The 15966-nt window shown below is 37.2% G+C and overlaps 1 protein-coding gene across 1 annotated transcript; it reads left to right on the top strand.

Moving 5' to 3' along the window:
• Positions 1–1273: 1273 nt before the first annotated feature.
• On the top strand, positions 1274–15506 carry LOC139115584 (nose resistant to fluoxetine protein 6-like). Its single transcript, XM_070677827.1, has 14 exons — positions 1274–1614; positions 5389–5537; positions 5633–5693; positions 6035–6107; positions 6687–6865; positions 7207–7377; positions 8685–8781; positions 9434–9704; positions 11160–11239; positions 12013–12120; positions 12599–12734; positions 13436–13622; positions 14650–14792; positions 15098–15506. The coding sequence occupies exons 1-14, from the start codon at positions 1308–1310 to the stop codon at positions 15206–15208; spliced, it is 2073 nt and encodes a 690-aa protein (XP_070533928.1). The 5' UTR covers positions 1274–1307; the 3' UTR covers positions 15209–15506.
• Positions 15507–15966: the final 460 nt, after the last annotated feature.

Below are 15966 nucleotides of genomic sequence, written 5' to 3'. Positions count from 1 at the left end.
ATAAACCACACACTTCAATTCTACTGATGAATATTTTATTTTAATATATTGGTATTCAATTTGAGTGCGTTTCATGAGGAAATTGTTCACTGGTAGTTCGTTTGAACGCGTACAAAATGCACATTGAGAAATAAAAAAAAAATGAAAAAAAAAGAAAATTTCCCTACCTACCTACCTTATTTTTGAAAACCATGTAATCGGAACAGCACATATTTTTTTGTTTGGTTTTATGAATGAAGCCTGTTAACATAAATATTTCGATATTCATGAGCAAGGCACAATAAAGTAAAGCCTCAAAATTTAAGGTTTTTCATACTATTAGTAAAATTCTGGGCATGGGTACATGATAAATCGGTTATTAGGCCTACCCAATAGCGCCTGTTCCTTGCGTCGTATCAGCATTCGTGTCGTTTGTGCTACATCAAACACTCAATCGGAACTAAGGGAACGTTCAGTTATCACGGCCGGGGCTGGGCCGGCAAAATCCAGGGAGGTCACCTTAAATTTAAAAACTGTAAAGGGTCATGTATTTTTCAAACAGCACAGAAGTGGGGTGGTCACTTTATTTTCATAAGTATCCGTCTCGTCAAAAAGCAGTTTCTGTGTTCAAAAATATTCTGGGAAATAAAAATGATTCGCTGCATGATTTCATTCTCTGACGTCATTTAATTGTAAATATGAGTAATAATGCAAATCGATTTTAAAACATAGAAAATTCATAAATTTCTGCCGTACAAGTTCATTTTTATCAATGTGCATTTCCTGCTAAGCAGACCAGATATCACCACCATACTCTAGATGGCTTTACATTGGTCAACATGCAGAGTCTTCGAACTTCAAGTTGGAAGTTAGAGATAAGCTAAGCTTTATAAACCTTGACATGTCGAAAGCTCTTATCTCATCTATGAGAGAATTGAACCTCATGTTAGACTTGAAGTGATAAAATAGTGCAACGATCATACATAGTCTGGTACAAGGTCACCACCATCTAATTTATGGTCTTATTTTTTCATCTCCCGGTCTTGAGATAAAAGAATAAGTGAATTGGACAAGAAGAATAAGACAAATACATACATACATACATACATACATACATACATACATACATACATACATACATACATACATACATACATACATACATACATACATACATACATACATACAATATATTTTTAACTACGTCGCAATAATACATGTTCTATTACGTAAAACATCAGAGATATCTCTCCTGCATGACGTAATATGTGGCCTTCTTACCGCCCGAGAAAGATAGTGCGAATGTATAGGGACGCCTTCACTCAGCTATGGCTCTTCGCTGGACGTTCTATTTTGCTATTGCCGCCAGCATTGCTGGCCATCGACTGACCGCGGCACTTCAGGGATATGATGCCATCTGGAAATTGCAAAAGGAAGCTGAGCTTCAGCTTTCACGAATGCCAAACTTAGATGAAATACCAGACGACGATGAAATGGTTAGTCGTTTAACAACTCTTCTGATAGCCACCTCTTCAGATGTCCGACCAACAAACGAATGGGTGTCCGATACCTGTGGCAACGACACGCGAAGATTTCTCGATGATTGGTCAAATTCTGAAGACTACGCCAGGCAAAGTAAGTAAGACGGAGGAATATTGAAGTGACATTAGTTTTTGTTTAAAAATCTGTGCACATAAATGTACTTGACAAGTTTGTCAAATCCATTTTTGATTTCTTTTTTGATTTGTCGACATCGACAATTACACAATCACGGTTTTACGCTTGAAAATTATCGTAATCCCTGCTTTCCCGTCACTATTCTATGCCATGCAACCTTGCCAGACCTGTGAACCAAAATAACACTGCTCTACCACAGACACCAGATAGTATAATGCACTTTAGCATTTAGTGACCAAACTTGACACATACTCATGGGGATTTAGTTCCATTTTTAACAAAAACACTCCGGGTTAGAAACAGCCCACTTCTCTTCTGTTCGTGTGCAACAGCCGCGGAAAAGATTTTCAAATAATTGTGACCTTATCGTCGATCGCACATTTCAAACTTAAGCATTAAACACAAGAGGTAAAGAGCTATCAACGCACATCCTTTATTCAATCGTAAACGTCACACTTTACGGGGTTCACTGTTTGGAAGGCAAAACGTATTATACTTCCTCATTTTTATCCATGCACATGCCAGATTAGAGAAGCTCCTGTGAGTTTTAAGGAAACATTGCACCCACTGTTGGGAATAGAGGTCAACGAAATTTGCTGCATCACAATATACACAAATAATTCAATTTGATTGTGTAACGCCCATCTGTACAAAGTACACTTGTATCTTGTATGTCTCTACGGCGATTCTTTACATCTGATTTAGGAATAGTATAGAGTAACTTGCTGTGGAAGTGATTTTAAGTAGTTCGATGTAAATTATCCTTGACATCAAACTTTTATTCATTTTAGTTTACTTTAGTTAACTCTCTGCGGCTTTGACATTGACAAGGCCGTGACAAGACCATAGCAACATAAACACTCGTCAATACAAATACGCGTCAAATCTGGTTGCGTAATGTAATGCCCGTGATCATCTTTCGGATCCACATTTGAACATTTTTCAAATCTTACTTAAGACAGAAATGTTGGATGGATTGGTTTGTAATGTTTGCTTCTTAAGGGGAGCCCCATTTTATTTCGGGGTTGGAGGACTTTGGTAGGTCAGCATATTTCCCGCCACTGTCCACAATTCTATTTTCTCCGGTCCATTGTCAGTCCTTTACCAAAGTATCTTTTTCCGTTTGCTGAAGCAATGCATCTTTTTCTTCTGCACAATTTTTATCATGGGGTTCGGAATGTCACTGGTTCAAATCTGTACATATAATAATTTGTAGTGTTCTGTGACATGTACGTATAGCAGTTTACAATATACAATTCTGTTATTGAATTTGTTACACGACACAACTGGTAAAATATCCATCCTGAGCTGATGGATCTGGGGAGTATTGTACTTAAGATCCCTCTGAGTCGATTTCCTTCAAGCTGTCATAATAGAGCCGGTGGTCAGAAGAAAATATCGTGCACGTGTAGTGTGATCAATTCCAATTTGTGTCACAACATTTAGTACACTGTAATGTCATAAATTTCTCAGTAGATTGACAATGACTGTTGTCTAATAGTAGTTAACAAGAGTCTAATAGAAGTGAAGCGACGGTGCAGTTGTCTAACTCAGTACTTGTGTAGCTGTTTTGAATCGTGACAGAGCAGTCAACTAATTTCGAAGAGTTCTCAGAAAAGGCGTCACGTTTTGTTGTCATGCCTACCGTGTGAATGCTTATCTCAAATAAAATCAGATATATGATTTCTATGGTCTGTAGTTGCCATGACAGTTTGCAGGAGCCCTTTAAATCGGATTTTCCACTTGCTCTTTTAAGGCATCGGCGACAAGGTATTTTTATTGCTGTCTGTTGGATATTTCTCAAGCCATTACCGGATCAAATTATTTTTTCTCCTTGACCTGCCGATTTTTTTTTAAATTCTCAACTCCTAAGAAATCAAGTGGTTCTTCCATAAAGAGAAAACTTCTAAAATCACAGATATCGAACAAAGCTTCGTTACAGTCACGATGACAAATGTAACGCCAGGAAGCCTTTGAGGAATTGCTTGTATTGATTTATCAAAATAATAATTATTTGGTGCCATTTCATATGTTCGTTCTGAATCAGCGTTTACATGCTCCAGTGATATTCTGAGAATAGCCCCATGCATTATTATGAGCACAATTCTCTGAACCTGTGCCGTAATATGCATCCTATATGAACAACAAATATCAGTTCTCAAGTGAAGTGTCGAAGATAAAGGACCCGTTACTAAATTTTGAGGATTATTCAATATTTCATTCTGTATGTCAATTTCTTATTCTACACCAAAAAGGATGGTGAAACACCCATTTAGCTAGTCAACATAACATCTATGTACGTGTAAAATGAAGTTATCGTTAGCATTTGAATACTAGTCTGGGCCAGGATTCAACCGTCAACAATATCGATACAGTCTGTACATACACAAGCTGAGTTGACAAGCTGAAAGCTGTTTATATCAACATGCTTCGGGGAGTTTAACAAGAAATTATGCTTGACATTAAAGACAAAATGAATGAAAACAATTATCAAAAGGTTAGAGTTACTGCCCCTTTCGGGACGCAAGACAAGTATGCGGCCCTTCTTAACAATGAATTCTCTGCAAAAAAAAATTGAAATTGTAATCCTTTCAGAATATAACTTTTCTGAAAAATCACGCATTGCCAAGAGTTGTGATTTGTATTTTGTAATCTTTGTTCACAAAAAATTGAATGACAACAAATTTGAATAACCTCTCAATACGAATTCGAATGATTCTACTCTTTGAAAATGCCCTGTTTTCGTGTTTTTTTTCTGCTAGAGTACAAATCAGTGCTGCGATGTCTTCTGTCGAATTTGACATCAATAAATGGATAGCATAATAAATTCAAAAAAAGTGTCTCAAATTTTCTTTTGTCCGTCCATTTTTGTTACGGACTATTCCAGATGTAAAAACTCGTATTAATCACAAGTACACGAACTGTTCTCGGCCACAGAACACAATGCAATATTTCACAAAATGAAGACAAGATTGGCACAGCAGCTTTTAATCTCAATGGGAAACACTGCAGTGTTTGTGGGGAGGAAAAAGAAGATGCTTGATAGGTTATTTAAATTTACTGTCACGTGATACTTATGTAAATTATGGCTACAATATACAGATCACAACATAAAGTGTTTGATTATACTTACTCAGTACCTGAACTGGTCAACACATCTTCATCCACTGATACACCATAGTTATTGTAGAATCAGTTCATCGTGGCTGCAGTAATTAAAAGAATAGAGTGTCTGTCTCCATCTCACAACATAGGAGACCTTTCACATTGGACTGTTTTCAATGTGATATCAAAATTATCATGTAAATTTTCGCATTGAACAGTCAGGGCCTGTGTCTTGACTCTTCCTTTCGGAGTTACCCTTGATACCCTGATTGGCTAAAATTAGAGTGACTTACGTGAATGCTGAGAGTTTGTTAAAGACTGCCTGATTATATCCCCACCTCCCCATTACAGACTTTCTGCAATTATTATGGTTCCACAAAAGATATGCATGAAGCGTAAGGTCGTTCGGATATACGTATGTTACGTTGTCTTGTTTTGACGTGCCTGGACGGGTGGTAGTCCCGTTGGACAACCATTACTAGAGATTTTTCGTCCGAAAGAGCTATTTGGCTGTCGAGGAATTTCGAGCCCTGCTGGATGCGTGTGTAAACGCTACTGCATGTGAAATTGATATCACATAAACCTAATTCTCGCTCATGAAAGCTTGTTTGCTTGATTTTCTTACAGTGATAGTGTCATTCGGAAACAGAAGACAAGTAGCAAGAGAATGGACCTACACTCTCGACTTTAAGGCCTGGGGTTTATTCGATGTCTGTCGTTACGTTAAGCCAACGGAAGGAAGGCATTTCGGCGGCATGTACTGCATGTCCGACAATGTAAGTTTCCATGGATGTTTTCATCAATTTCACATTGCTTCATTAATACATAAGAAGCCCTTACATAAGGTGTCTGATCTTTCTACTTTTTTCAGTGGGGAACTTGTTTTCCAGATAGTTGCAATAGCAGTGAAGTGAAATACCTTTTAACTGAATGTAAGTAAAGTTGCTTTTATATCTATGCAAATCATGCATATTATGTGCCTCTATCTATCTATCCGTCAAGCGATCGATCAAACGACCCAATTTTTCCGTCTGTTTGTCTGTCTTGCTGGATTTTTTTTCTATTTCCATCTGTATATCTGTCAGAAGTTCGTCTCTCTATCTATCTATGACGCAACAACAGCATCGACATAAACATACATACTGATAGATAGTCATGGATTTCTAACTCTGTACATATTTCATATATTTATGATATTACATATATTAAATATCTATAAATATAACAAAGACTTGATTGACATTGAACAATTTTATCTTCTGATGATATGCAGCTGCCATTGCAGAGCCGGGTTTTGTATACTGTGTTAAAGACATTCCCTTCAGTACGGGAGATTACGTCGCTATGTAAGTTACCAATTCACTACATTTTCATTGACTGAGTCAGAGATCATTGTTAGATCGATTAATTGATAATTGATTGATTGATTGATTTAAGGTTTAAGTTTTTGATCAACAAACATTGTAGATGGTTAAAAGAGAATTGAATTGTCGAGCTGTTTGTTTACAGATTGTTAGTCTTATTAAGGGAATAGATCATTTAGTTAAACCATCTCTTTTCGATAACTTATACATGATACTTGGTTTTATCATGCTTTCCCTTCGGAAATATCGGTACCCCTAAGATAATATTGAAAATACGCTCTCTATATCTAGTCAAACATTTACAGAGTTATTTATCACCCGTAAATATTCTTCAATGTGAGTAAGATTACGGTAAATAATCATCACATCCCATATTTAAGTCAAATATTCAATTCGTCACCAAATAATTTGTGAAACAAAGGCCTGTTTCTGCCTTTAAAACCTGCAAAAGGACGACAGTTTCTTATTATTTTTTGTTTTCATAAATGAGTATACGTTGACACAAGCAAGGAAATTTCATTAGTTTTGTTCGATAACATAAGTCATATAATTCTTCATCAGTGTCATATGTAGTGTTGTACTTGGTTTGATGGTACTCGGCACTTCATACGATGTTATTTGGCACTGGAACCTCAAACGAAAGATCAAGAGGAGTAAAAAGATCGCTAACATGGACACAATAAAAGAAGAACTGGTAAAAAATAAGTCCACGATACACGAACTCAAGAAGAAAACACCAGGTGTGAGATATAATGCAGCTTTGCTCTTTTGTTAGTCTAAGACTGATTAATTGCATGGCATTCACTTCGACAAACGCGTTTCATAAACATGAAATTTAAAATGTCTATTTGACAAGACTTATGGGATTATCAAACGACCATTAATAACAACCGTTAAGTAAATTTTAGAATAAGACTAAGTTTCAGATGATTTTGAATAGCGTCAGGATTGAAGTGATGAAGACTCACAGTGGTACTAGAGTCACAAATCTACACTCAGTCTCACTGCGTCAGTACATAATGGCTTGCCATTTTTGCGGTTCAAACAGCTTGTTCACACAATCAAATTTTTCCTATTTCAGGTATTCTCGGCAGGATCTTAATTTCATTCTCTGTCGTAACCAATGGTAGGAAACTTCTCGGCACAAGCTCGGGTACTGCCGGAACGATCTCGGCTATCAACGGAATTCGAGTGATCAGCATGATGTGGATTATTCTTGGACATTCCTATTTTTTCTCGTTATCGTCCATAGGTTCGTAGTTTAAACCTCGATTTTGTCACATGTTTACAAAAAAGAACTCTACATGATAGGGAATTCCTGTCTGTCTGTCTGTCTGTCGCTGTCTGTCTGTCTATTAGTCTGTTCGTCTGTCCTCAAAATGGCCAGACAAAGATCAATAATCTGATCCCTAATAGCGCTGTTCCCAGACACTGCTGCATGCGGACAAACTTTATCAGTATGCTTGACTGTTTTTGCATTTTGTACTCTGAGTCGTGAATATGTCTTTCAGTATTCATTGTTACACCAGCAGTCGCCTACTAGGTGTATTTTCAGTATTCTTGCATGCGTAATTTTCAAACACGTAATCTATTATGCGGACAAATATTTATTTTTGCATATTAATGAGAGAACAATGACGTCAATTGTGAACAGCCCTATTTCGGTATCAAATGAATAATAAATACCAATTTCAAAATATATTACTTGACTATCATTAAAGTATCACGTTTATAATTGCTTGCTGCTTTATCCATCCCAGGCCTTTACAAGGCGGCAAACCATGATCTTACCCTCGCCAAAACCCATGACACCTTGGTTCACAGCCAAGGTTGGGCTGTTCCGAATTCACAGCTGTAAACAGTGTATAAATAACATGGGTGGGTGACTTCGAATTCGCAATAGCCTCGTATTGACCTTATACCATGACGTCATGGTTTTTGGCAAGTTCCGCTGGGCTGCTCAGGGCCCAAGCTCGATATAACAAGCAAGCAACAAACAACATGCACACTACTGTTTTTGACATCATTCATTTGATACCAAAAAAGGGGTTGTTGGTCTTTTCCTGGCCATTTACGAATCACATGGTATGTCTGTCTGTCTGTCTGTCTGCCTACCTGTCGTCTGCCTAACTATTCTGAAACAGCTGGTTCACGGTTTCTCTTAATGTCATAGCGAACTGAAGCTGTGTTCTCATAATGAACTTCCTTCTTTGTGACGTGGCATCAAAACGGACGAATAGTGATGATTTTCATGCAATATCAAGTATTCTCCTCCTACTTATAGCGAAAGAATTGAAAGTTATCTTGAAAGCCCTTCTAATGGTCCAATTGCCCGTTTTGAGTGTGAGACATGTTCTGACAGCCGTGTAAACCGTCCAAAAATTAACGCACAGAGACACACGCAAGTTCCGTTGTACTTGGGGTGCCTGAAAATGATCGACGTTACAGAACGCGTTCGATGTAGAAAGTTTTACCGCGTGCTTAGCAATGTTTTTCTCCTACATTGTAGAATGACCATGATGTGTAACAATTGCACCTATTGTCATTTCACTGTAACAGGAGACTTCTATTATGTTATAAATGAGGTTTTTACAAGATTCTCATCTCTGGTATTGTATACTGGTGTTTTCGGAGTAGACACATTTTTCTTCCTCAGGTAAGTTCCACAGGTTCTCATCATTATATTTCAATTAATATCCTCCGTCTCTTTTTACTGTTTAATGATATCAACTTTTTCTTCCCAGTCTCAAAATGGATGAAGTGTGAGAAGAGTTAAATCCTACTTGAAGAATATTTTCCCGTGTGACCGAGTTTGTCATCGACTAATTTTTGTTTGATCTGAAATATTCTCTGAGAAGTTTTTTAAAAATGAACCTCACTATCTGGCTCTTTATCAACTAAACTATCCAGCAAATTCGTGAATATTTTCAGCATAGCCAATCATGACATTCCAGAAGATTGCTGAGATCGTCGGTGTTTACCGTGACAACGCTCGAAGTTGGTCTCGGTTATTATCTCTGTCAAAAATGTTGTGACAGTCATTCGCTGCGAACATCCATATAATAGGAACTTTCTTGGCAAGCCTAATCCCCTGTGTTTCAGTGTGTTTCGTTCGGGTAGCGTGAAAGTAAACGTTATATTCCTAATCGAAAATACCGAAAACAACTTGAAAGCACGTGTTAGTTATGCAAACTTCGTGTAGATGGATTTGGCAGTGAAAATGACAATGATCTCTTACACTTCCAAAGAAATACATCACACATCGTAACATCATTTCAGAGTCTAATAGGGATATCTTCATCTTGCAGTGGATGCCTTGTATGCTACGTCACGCTGAAACAGTTACATAAAACCAAAGGCAGATTGAATTGGTTCCTGTTCTACTTTCATCGTTGGTGGCGTCTCACCCCTGCATTTGGATTGATGTTATTGATATGGTCTACGGTGACTTTGTACCTAGGAGACGGTCCAATACATGATCAAAATGTGTTAGGTTATCAACGACCGTGTAAGGATTATTGGTGGGCTACTATTCTCTACTTTAACAACTTGTTTCCATGGCCCCCATTCTCCAATACTGTGAGTATTTCTGTTTTCTCAAATGTATTCACTTGTAACAGTGTAAACGTTACACACCATCAAACATAAGATTAGCATGTATTTAGCGCACAAAGTGAAGAGTCTATAGACTTTCACAATGGTATTGTTAGCTTCCCTTTGTTGCCGATACGATGTTTCAAAGCAATCAAGCGTTAACTTTTGATGAAGTTGAGAGTTCGAGAAAAACAGTGAGGAGGGACTTGATTTTGATCGCTTTAAAATTCAAAAAGGTTTACGTATATCAATATATCATGAAGTAAGTCTTGAATTGTTCAAGGTTGTTTATTATTTAAGTCATTTCCAATGACAGAGAAGAATTGCAACGAAATGTTGCTGCTCCACAAAAGCACAACAAGCACACCATGATCACAATTTATCCATGAAGATAATGATACAGGAGAGAGTTCAGCCACAAAGTGTGTGTGTGTGTTCTTGTTATGGAATGCTTGAGTGAATACCACTTGTGTTACGCCCTTGAAATTGAATATATAGCTGGTTAAGAATGCTTCCATTAATATTCATAATTACCACTTTAGTACTTTGCCTGAGAAATTATTATTTCAGTCACTTCTCAGTGCACAAGTCACTCACCTTGTTATCTTCATATCCAGTCAGACACCTATTTTATCAAGATACATCGTGGAAGCACAGTATCAGGAGATCCCTCTTATACAGTCAGTGATTCCAGTTAGCTATATCATTAAACAAAATTTCATGAAAATTTACAGAACACCTAATTTGTATGTCAGATCGCCAGTAAATATTCTTTAATATACTGATCGGTAAAAATCATCAAGCAATGATAAAATACTAGCCAGATTGCTATGACATTTAATCAAAGTTTCTCATGCAGATATGTGACTTTTTCCATGTTGTAAATTCAATGTTTTAATTTTTGTGCCTGGTTCTACTCTTCGTTAAGAGTAGATACATTGACAGATAGAGGGTGCTATCAAATGGACGATCTCGCCTTTTTGAACTTTTGTAATTGCAAAAAAAAATGAAATACTTGCATTAAAGGTATACTGTCACCTGTTCCAATTTTGCCACAGTTACCATGGAAAGAGAAAATCTAACCAATCACAGATTTTAAACGGGTGGCCGCTTTTTAAAAACAGCGCGCTCACATGGGCATTTTGAATAGCAAGGAACGCCCCTTTGACCATATATGGCATACTTAGATTACAGGTGACTGTATACCTTTAAGTCACTCAGAGTACAAAAGGGTGATGATGTGTAACTTTAAAAGAGTCATGATTGTTTCGAATGAAAAGTTGTCCCATAAACAGCATTAAACACAATGTAATTGAGTCATGTAACAATGACTGATCGACTAATGATTTATGAACTAATGCATGAAGTTATTTTATTTGTTGTATTATTTATTCACTCATTTGTTGTTCGTTTATTCTATGTTTATTTGCTTACTTCTAGTGCATGAACTGGACTTGGTATTTAGCTACTGACATGCAACTTTTCGTCCTCAGTCCGTTTTTTATCATTCCACTTTACAAGTAAGTGAACTTACATTTCTTACCTTACTCAAAATAAACACATATTTCATGGTTGCAAGAAAATCGTTTTCAACCTTAAACTTTGTGAAATCGCTGAAGCGTATAGAGCCGCTAGACTGAAAGATCCGTCGCTCGAGGGCGCTCTCTACGCCCCTCCCTCTTGAAGAGCGTGCTCTAGGGATGGATCTTTCAGTCTATAGGGTCTCATGACGTCGGCGTTATCTGTGGGATGATGCTGTTGACGAGGAATGGCCAACAAATGTACATCAGTGAAACGTGGAGCAATTATCCTTACTTCAAAAGACACAGTTGAGGTCTTATCAGGGCCTAATATGGGCATATTTAGATTACAGATGACTGTAATCTAAATATGTCAGCACATAAAATGGCATTGAAAACCACTTGAAAAGAACGTTCATCCAGTTCCTTGTAGTGTAGGCTTGAGAGCTGAACGTTGTTGGATGATGGACTGAGTGGAAAAAGAAACTAAAATAAAGCTTCCTTAATTTTCTTTAATTAGGTTTTTTGTGTCTTGATCACAAATTTTGCAGATGGCTACTTCCGAAGTTTGATGAAACAAGTTTTTTCTTGCCCTTTCTTCTGATAAATTTAGGGTTAATGAGTATTGGTTCGTAACAGTACAGTTCAGTGATATTTTCATGTGTTTGTATGAATTTTTCGACTGCAAGACTCGCATTTTAGTGAGAAACAGTTTACTGTGAGCGATATCACACGACAAAATACTCAATGCTCGTGTTTTTTCCTCCACACAGATCACCAAAAGTGGGCACGTTTGTGGTTGGACTTTTCACGGTGATTTCAGTAGCAATCTTGGCAGTTGTTAATACGTACTATGGCTATCCGCTACCGAGTGATCCGACGTAACTATTAGTTCATATACATTCTTCCTTGTGGTAGAGTAATCTTGCTCCTTGCTTAGATTTTCCAACTGTGTATACACGCTCAGCATGCCGTCTACAGCATCAGTGCCTGATAGACTTTCCAGTGTAAGAAATAACGAAGACGAGTGCGAAAACTGACCGCAAGATATTCGAAAATTACGTTTATTCAGACCTAGAAATTCGTGCTGTGATACCACAAAAGAGACAGTTTAAATTGCCATAAATGAAAATGAATTCACAACCTAATATGGTGTACATCACAGCTGTGGTTATTGATATAATTCCAGTATGATGTTCTGTTTGGAAAATACATACTTATTACGTGTCTGTCAACACCTCATACAGGTCCCTGATTTCAAACAGGTACCCCGGTAATATGCAGCTAGATATGGGTTAAACTCCAACTCTGACAATGTCCCTTATCTCAAACTACATTTCTCTTTCAAAACTTTTTCAGATACTACAACGATAACCTAATTGGTGGTGATCTCGTTTATCCAACACCTTGGGGTCACCTGCAGGCGTATTTGGTTGGCATCTATCTCGGTTATGTACTGTGTCGACTCGATGGACAGAAAATCAAAATTAATAAGGTAGAAATCTTAATTATACAGTTCTGGATCTGCGATGCTTTATCGAGCTCCACGAATGATTTGTTTAAAATTCGAATGCAGCTATTGCCATATTAAGGTAGTATGCGCCTCAAAAGTGAAAGACTTAAACTTTTGCTCAAATTTTCTATAAGGAATCTTTCAACCTTACTCTTTCAAAGTCAAGAATAAAAGTCGGGGATTACCGTGCAAATTTTGGTACTAGAGAAACAAATCATCCAAGATTTGCCGATATTTAACATTCAAAATGGCCGCCATCCCTGTTCACTCTATCAAAAAAAATCGATTTTTGGAAAACTAAGACGGTAAAATTTTTTCTCACACCAAAGCTTTAAAATGAACCCCCACAGCGGTAGATCAGAAAAGAAATTGAAAAGTCTGAGAGTCCGGATATCTGTTCCCGAGGCGCATACTACCTTATTGTAGTATGTCCCTTTACAACATGACATTAAAATTATTACGCATTCTTGTGAAGTAATCCACAATATTTTTAAGCTGAGTAGACAATTTAAGTTCTGAAAAATGTTAAAGATTTTGTATGCAGATTTTCGTTTATATTTATAGTTACCGAATCAATTAGTAGAGAATATGTTATCTTCACTGCATTGAAAGTATTATGAGTGAGCCGAATTGTATCCCGTGTGTGTTTAGGGATTATTAGTGCACGTTTTGTATATTTTCAGTGGTTTAATTTGACCATGTGGTGTGTAGCTATCGGGAGTGGCCTGGCCGTTATCTTTGGCCAGTATCCATCCTTAACAGGGAACCATCCAGACCAATGGATTGCGACACTTTACAACTCTGTCACTGGTTTTGTTTTTGTCGGAGCCGTCGCCTGGGTCATATTTGCCTGTGCTACCGGAAATGGAGGTAACTATTGCTGATTATTTCTCTAGAACGCGCCTCGGGGACAGATATTGGGACTCCCAAACTTTTAACAATTCCTTTCTGATCTACCACTTATGGGGGCTCATTTCAAAGCTCTTGGAATAATAAATATTTTCATCGGCTTAGTTTTTCGAAAATCGAAAATTTTATTTTTGCCCCATAGAGTTTACACGGGGATGGCGGCCATTTTGAATTTCAAATATTGGTAAATGTCAGGTAATTTGTTTCTCTTGTAAAAAATTATGCAAGGTGACCCCCGATTTTTATTTTTAATTTGGGGAGAGAATGATTTAAAGTTACATCGAAGAAAATCTGAGCAAAAGTTTTAAGTCTTTCACTTTCGAGACGCATACTACCTTAAAGTAGATGTCCTTAATACTTGGTTCATGCATAAGTGGTTGATGACATTGACTATTTACGTGATATTAGGTCTAGTGTTCTCCTTTTAAAGTTGTGCACAATTAGACAATTTGTTTAGAGATAAAGCCTACAAAACCTGCCCCTTTAATGAATCGTTCATTCTTGTTGTTTCGTTCATACCTTTTTTTTCTCCTCCAAGTATTATATAGACGTGCCCTGAGTAGAACGTGTTAATAATGAATCCATTTCTCAAAAAAACAATATTGTACATGTACATTGTACACAACATTTCGTGGTTTGGAGGCCAACGCTTTGTATATTGCCTACTGTAACCCTCTTGGAGGCGCTCTCGCTACACGACCTTATACGTTAACAAATTATGACAGACTTGATTGAGGTGTTTACATAACATCATATTATTCCGCAATTTGCCTGCAGAATCAAAGTTTTCGCTACGTTTGAAACAGCTTTTTTGGTTGAATGAAAATATTTATTCAGACATGTGCCCTTTATTTCGAGTACTTTATAGTTGGTACAGTCTGAGGCCAATGCCAATAAACTTCCCGTATACAAATGCAAAATTGCAGTTTAACGCTCGTCGCATGTTACAATGTAGTTTTATTTTTGATAATCTGTCATCATTCCACAGGTCCTGTTCATACTCTGTTATCATGGAGTGCCTGGAGTCCACTGTCTCGTCTGACTTACTGTGCATACTTGGTCCATCCAATCGTCACGTACCTCTACTATTGGAGTAGAAAAACGGTGATAAATTACACAGAAATAAACATGGTCAGTTGTAATTTTTGTAGCATTTTTAAATCTTTTAATTTGCGTAGTCTTTTGACTGTATTTTCGACTGTAAATCCAACGGTCTTTACGAGAATGGCCGTTGTTTATCTTTCTGTTTTGTTGAAAAGCAAATATTAAAGTGGACTGTCTCTTCGTGATTGAATTGGAAAACTCATCCTCGTTCGTGTGATTATTCTTTTTATTTGCGATTTCTATCAATTTGATTTGGCTTTAATTCGAGAAACCTGTTCAATTATCACTCAATGCTGAATCACCTGATTGTGTGTCCTTTTTCTGCATTACAGATCTATTATTACGTGTCAAATCTGGTCCTGTCCTACGCCCTGGCGTTTGTCGTATCCCTCGCTATCGAGTCACCAATGATTGGATTGGAGAAAATAATTTTTCGACGTTGAGTTCTCAAGAATCAAACCCGCAAGGCTCTTCCCTTGTTATCATTATTTGCTTGGTTCTTCATGGAATACGAGAGCTGTTTCAATTTTTTACTTCATCCAATGATCTGTTGATGTATGCAACCATTCACTGTAGCGAAATGACGAATGTAATTTGATGCACTTTGTGAAAATTACTTTTTTAAGTACTCAGTCATTAGGTGTATGGCCAATTCATGCGATATCTACAACTGGCCTGGAACTTATTTTGTCAACTAGGAAATTCTTACCAAATGTAATTAACAAATACTGTTGTAGCTTACGTCTTTTGCGCATGTCAATTTATTAGCAAGATCATGTCGTATTCCCTTTAACGCTGGCCCATAGATAGTAATTGGAATTAGGGAGCTTTCAGTTATTATAAGTAGTGATTTCACAAACACTAATCCTATGATGGATGCAAATTCTCACTGTTAAGTACTGTAACCTCTGTGTATTGATGCACAAATTAATTCGTACTCACCAAATCAAACATACGAACAAGCTTTACCAAAACTATTCGAGCAGACGACACTTTCAAAAGAGTACTGATAGAAAACTTCGCCATTTTTATCAGGGTCCTACAAGCCGTGCAATGTTCGTATTTGGAGCCAGGGAGGGTCTTGTGTTACATATTGGAAAAGAGGGAGGGTAAATTTTTACACGATGGACCACCCAGGATTTCCTCCAGCCTACCTCCCTCATAATAACTAAAAGCTTCCATAAAAATGTTTGATGTAACT

The sequence above is a fragment of the Ptychodera flava genome, chromosome 17, assembly GCF_041260155.1.
Source record: "Ptychodera flava strain L36383 chromosome 17, AS_Pfla_20210202, whole genome shotgun sequence".
Classification (NCBI taxonomy): domain Eukaryota; kingdom Metazoa; phylum Hemichordata; class Enteropneusta; family Ptychoderidae; genus Ptychodera; species Ptychodera flava.
The sequence above is the reverse complement of the archived record's forward strand: the minus strand, read 5'-3'. Positions and strand labels throughout refer to the sequence as shown.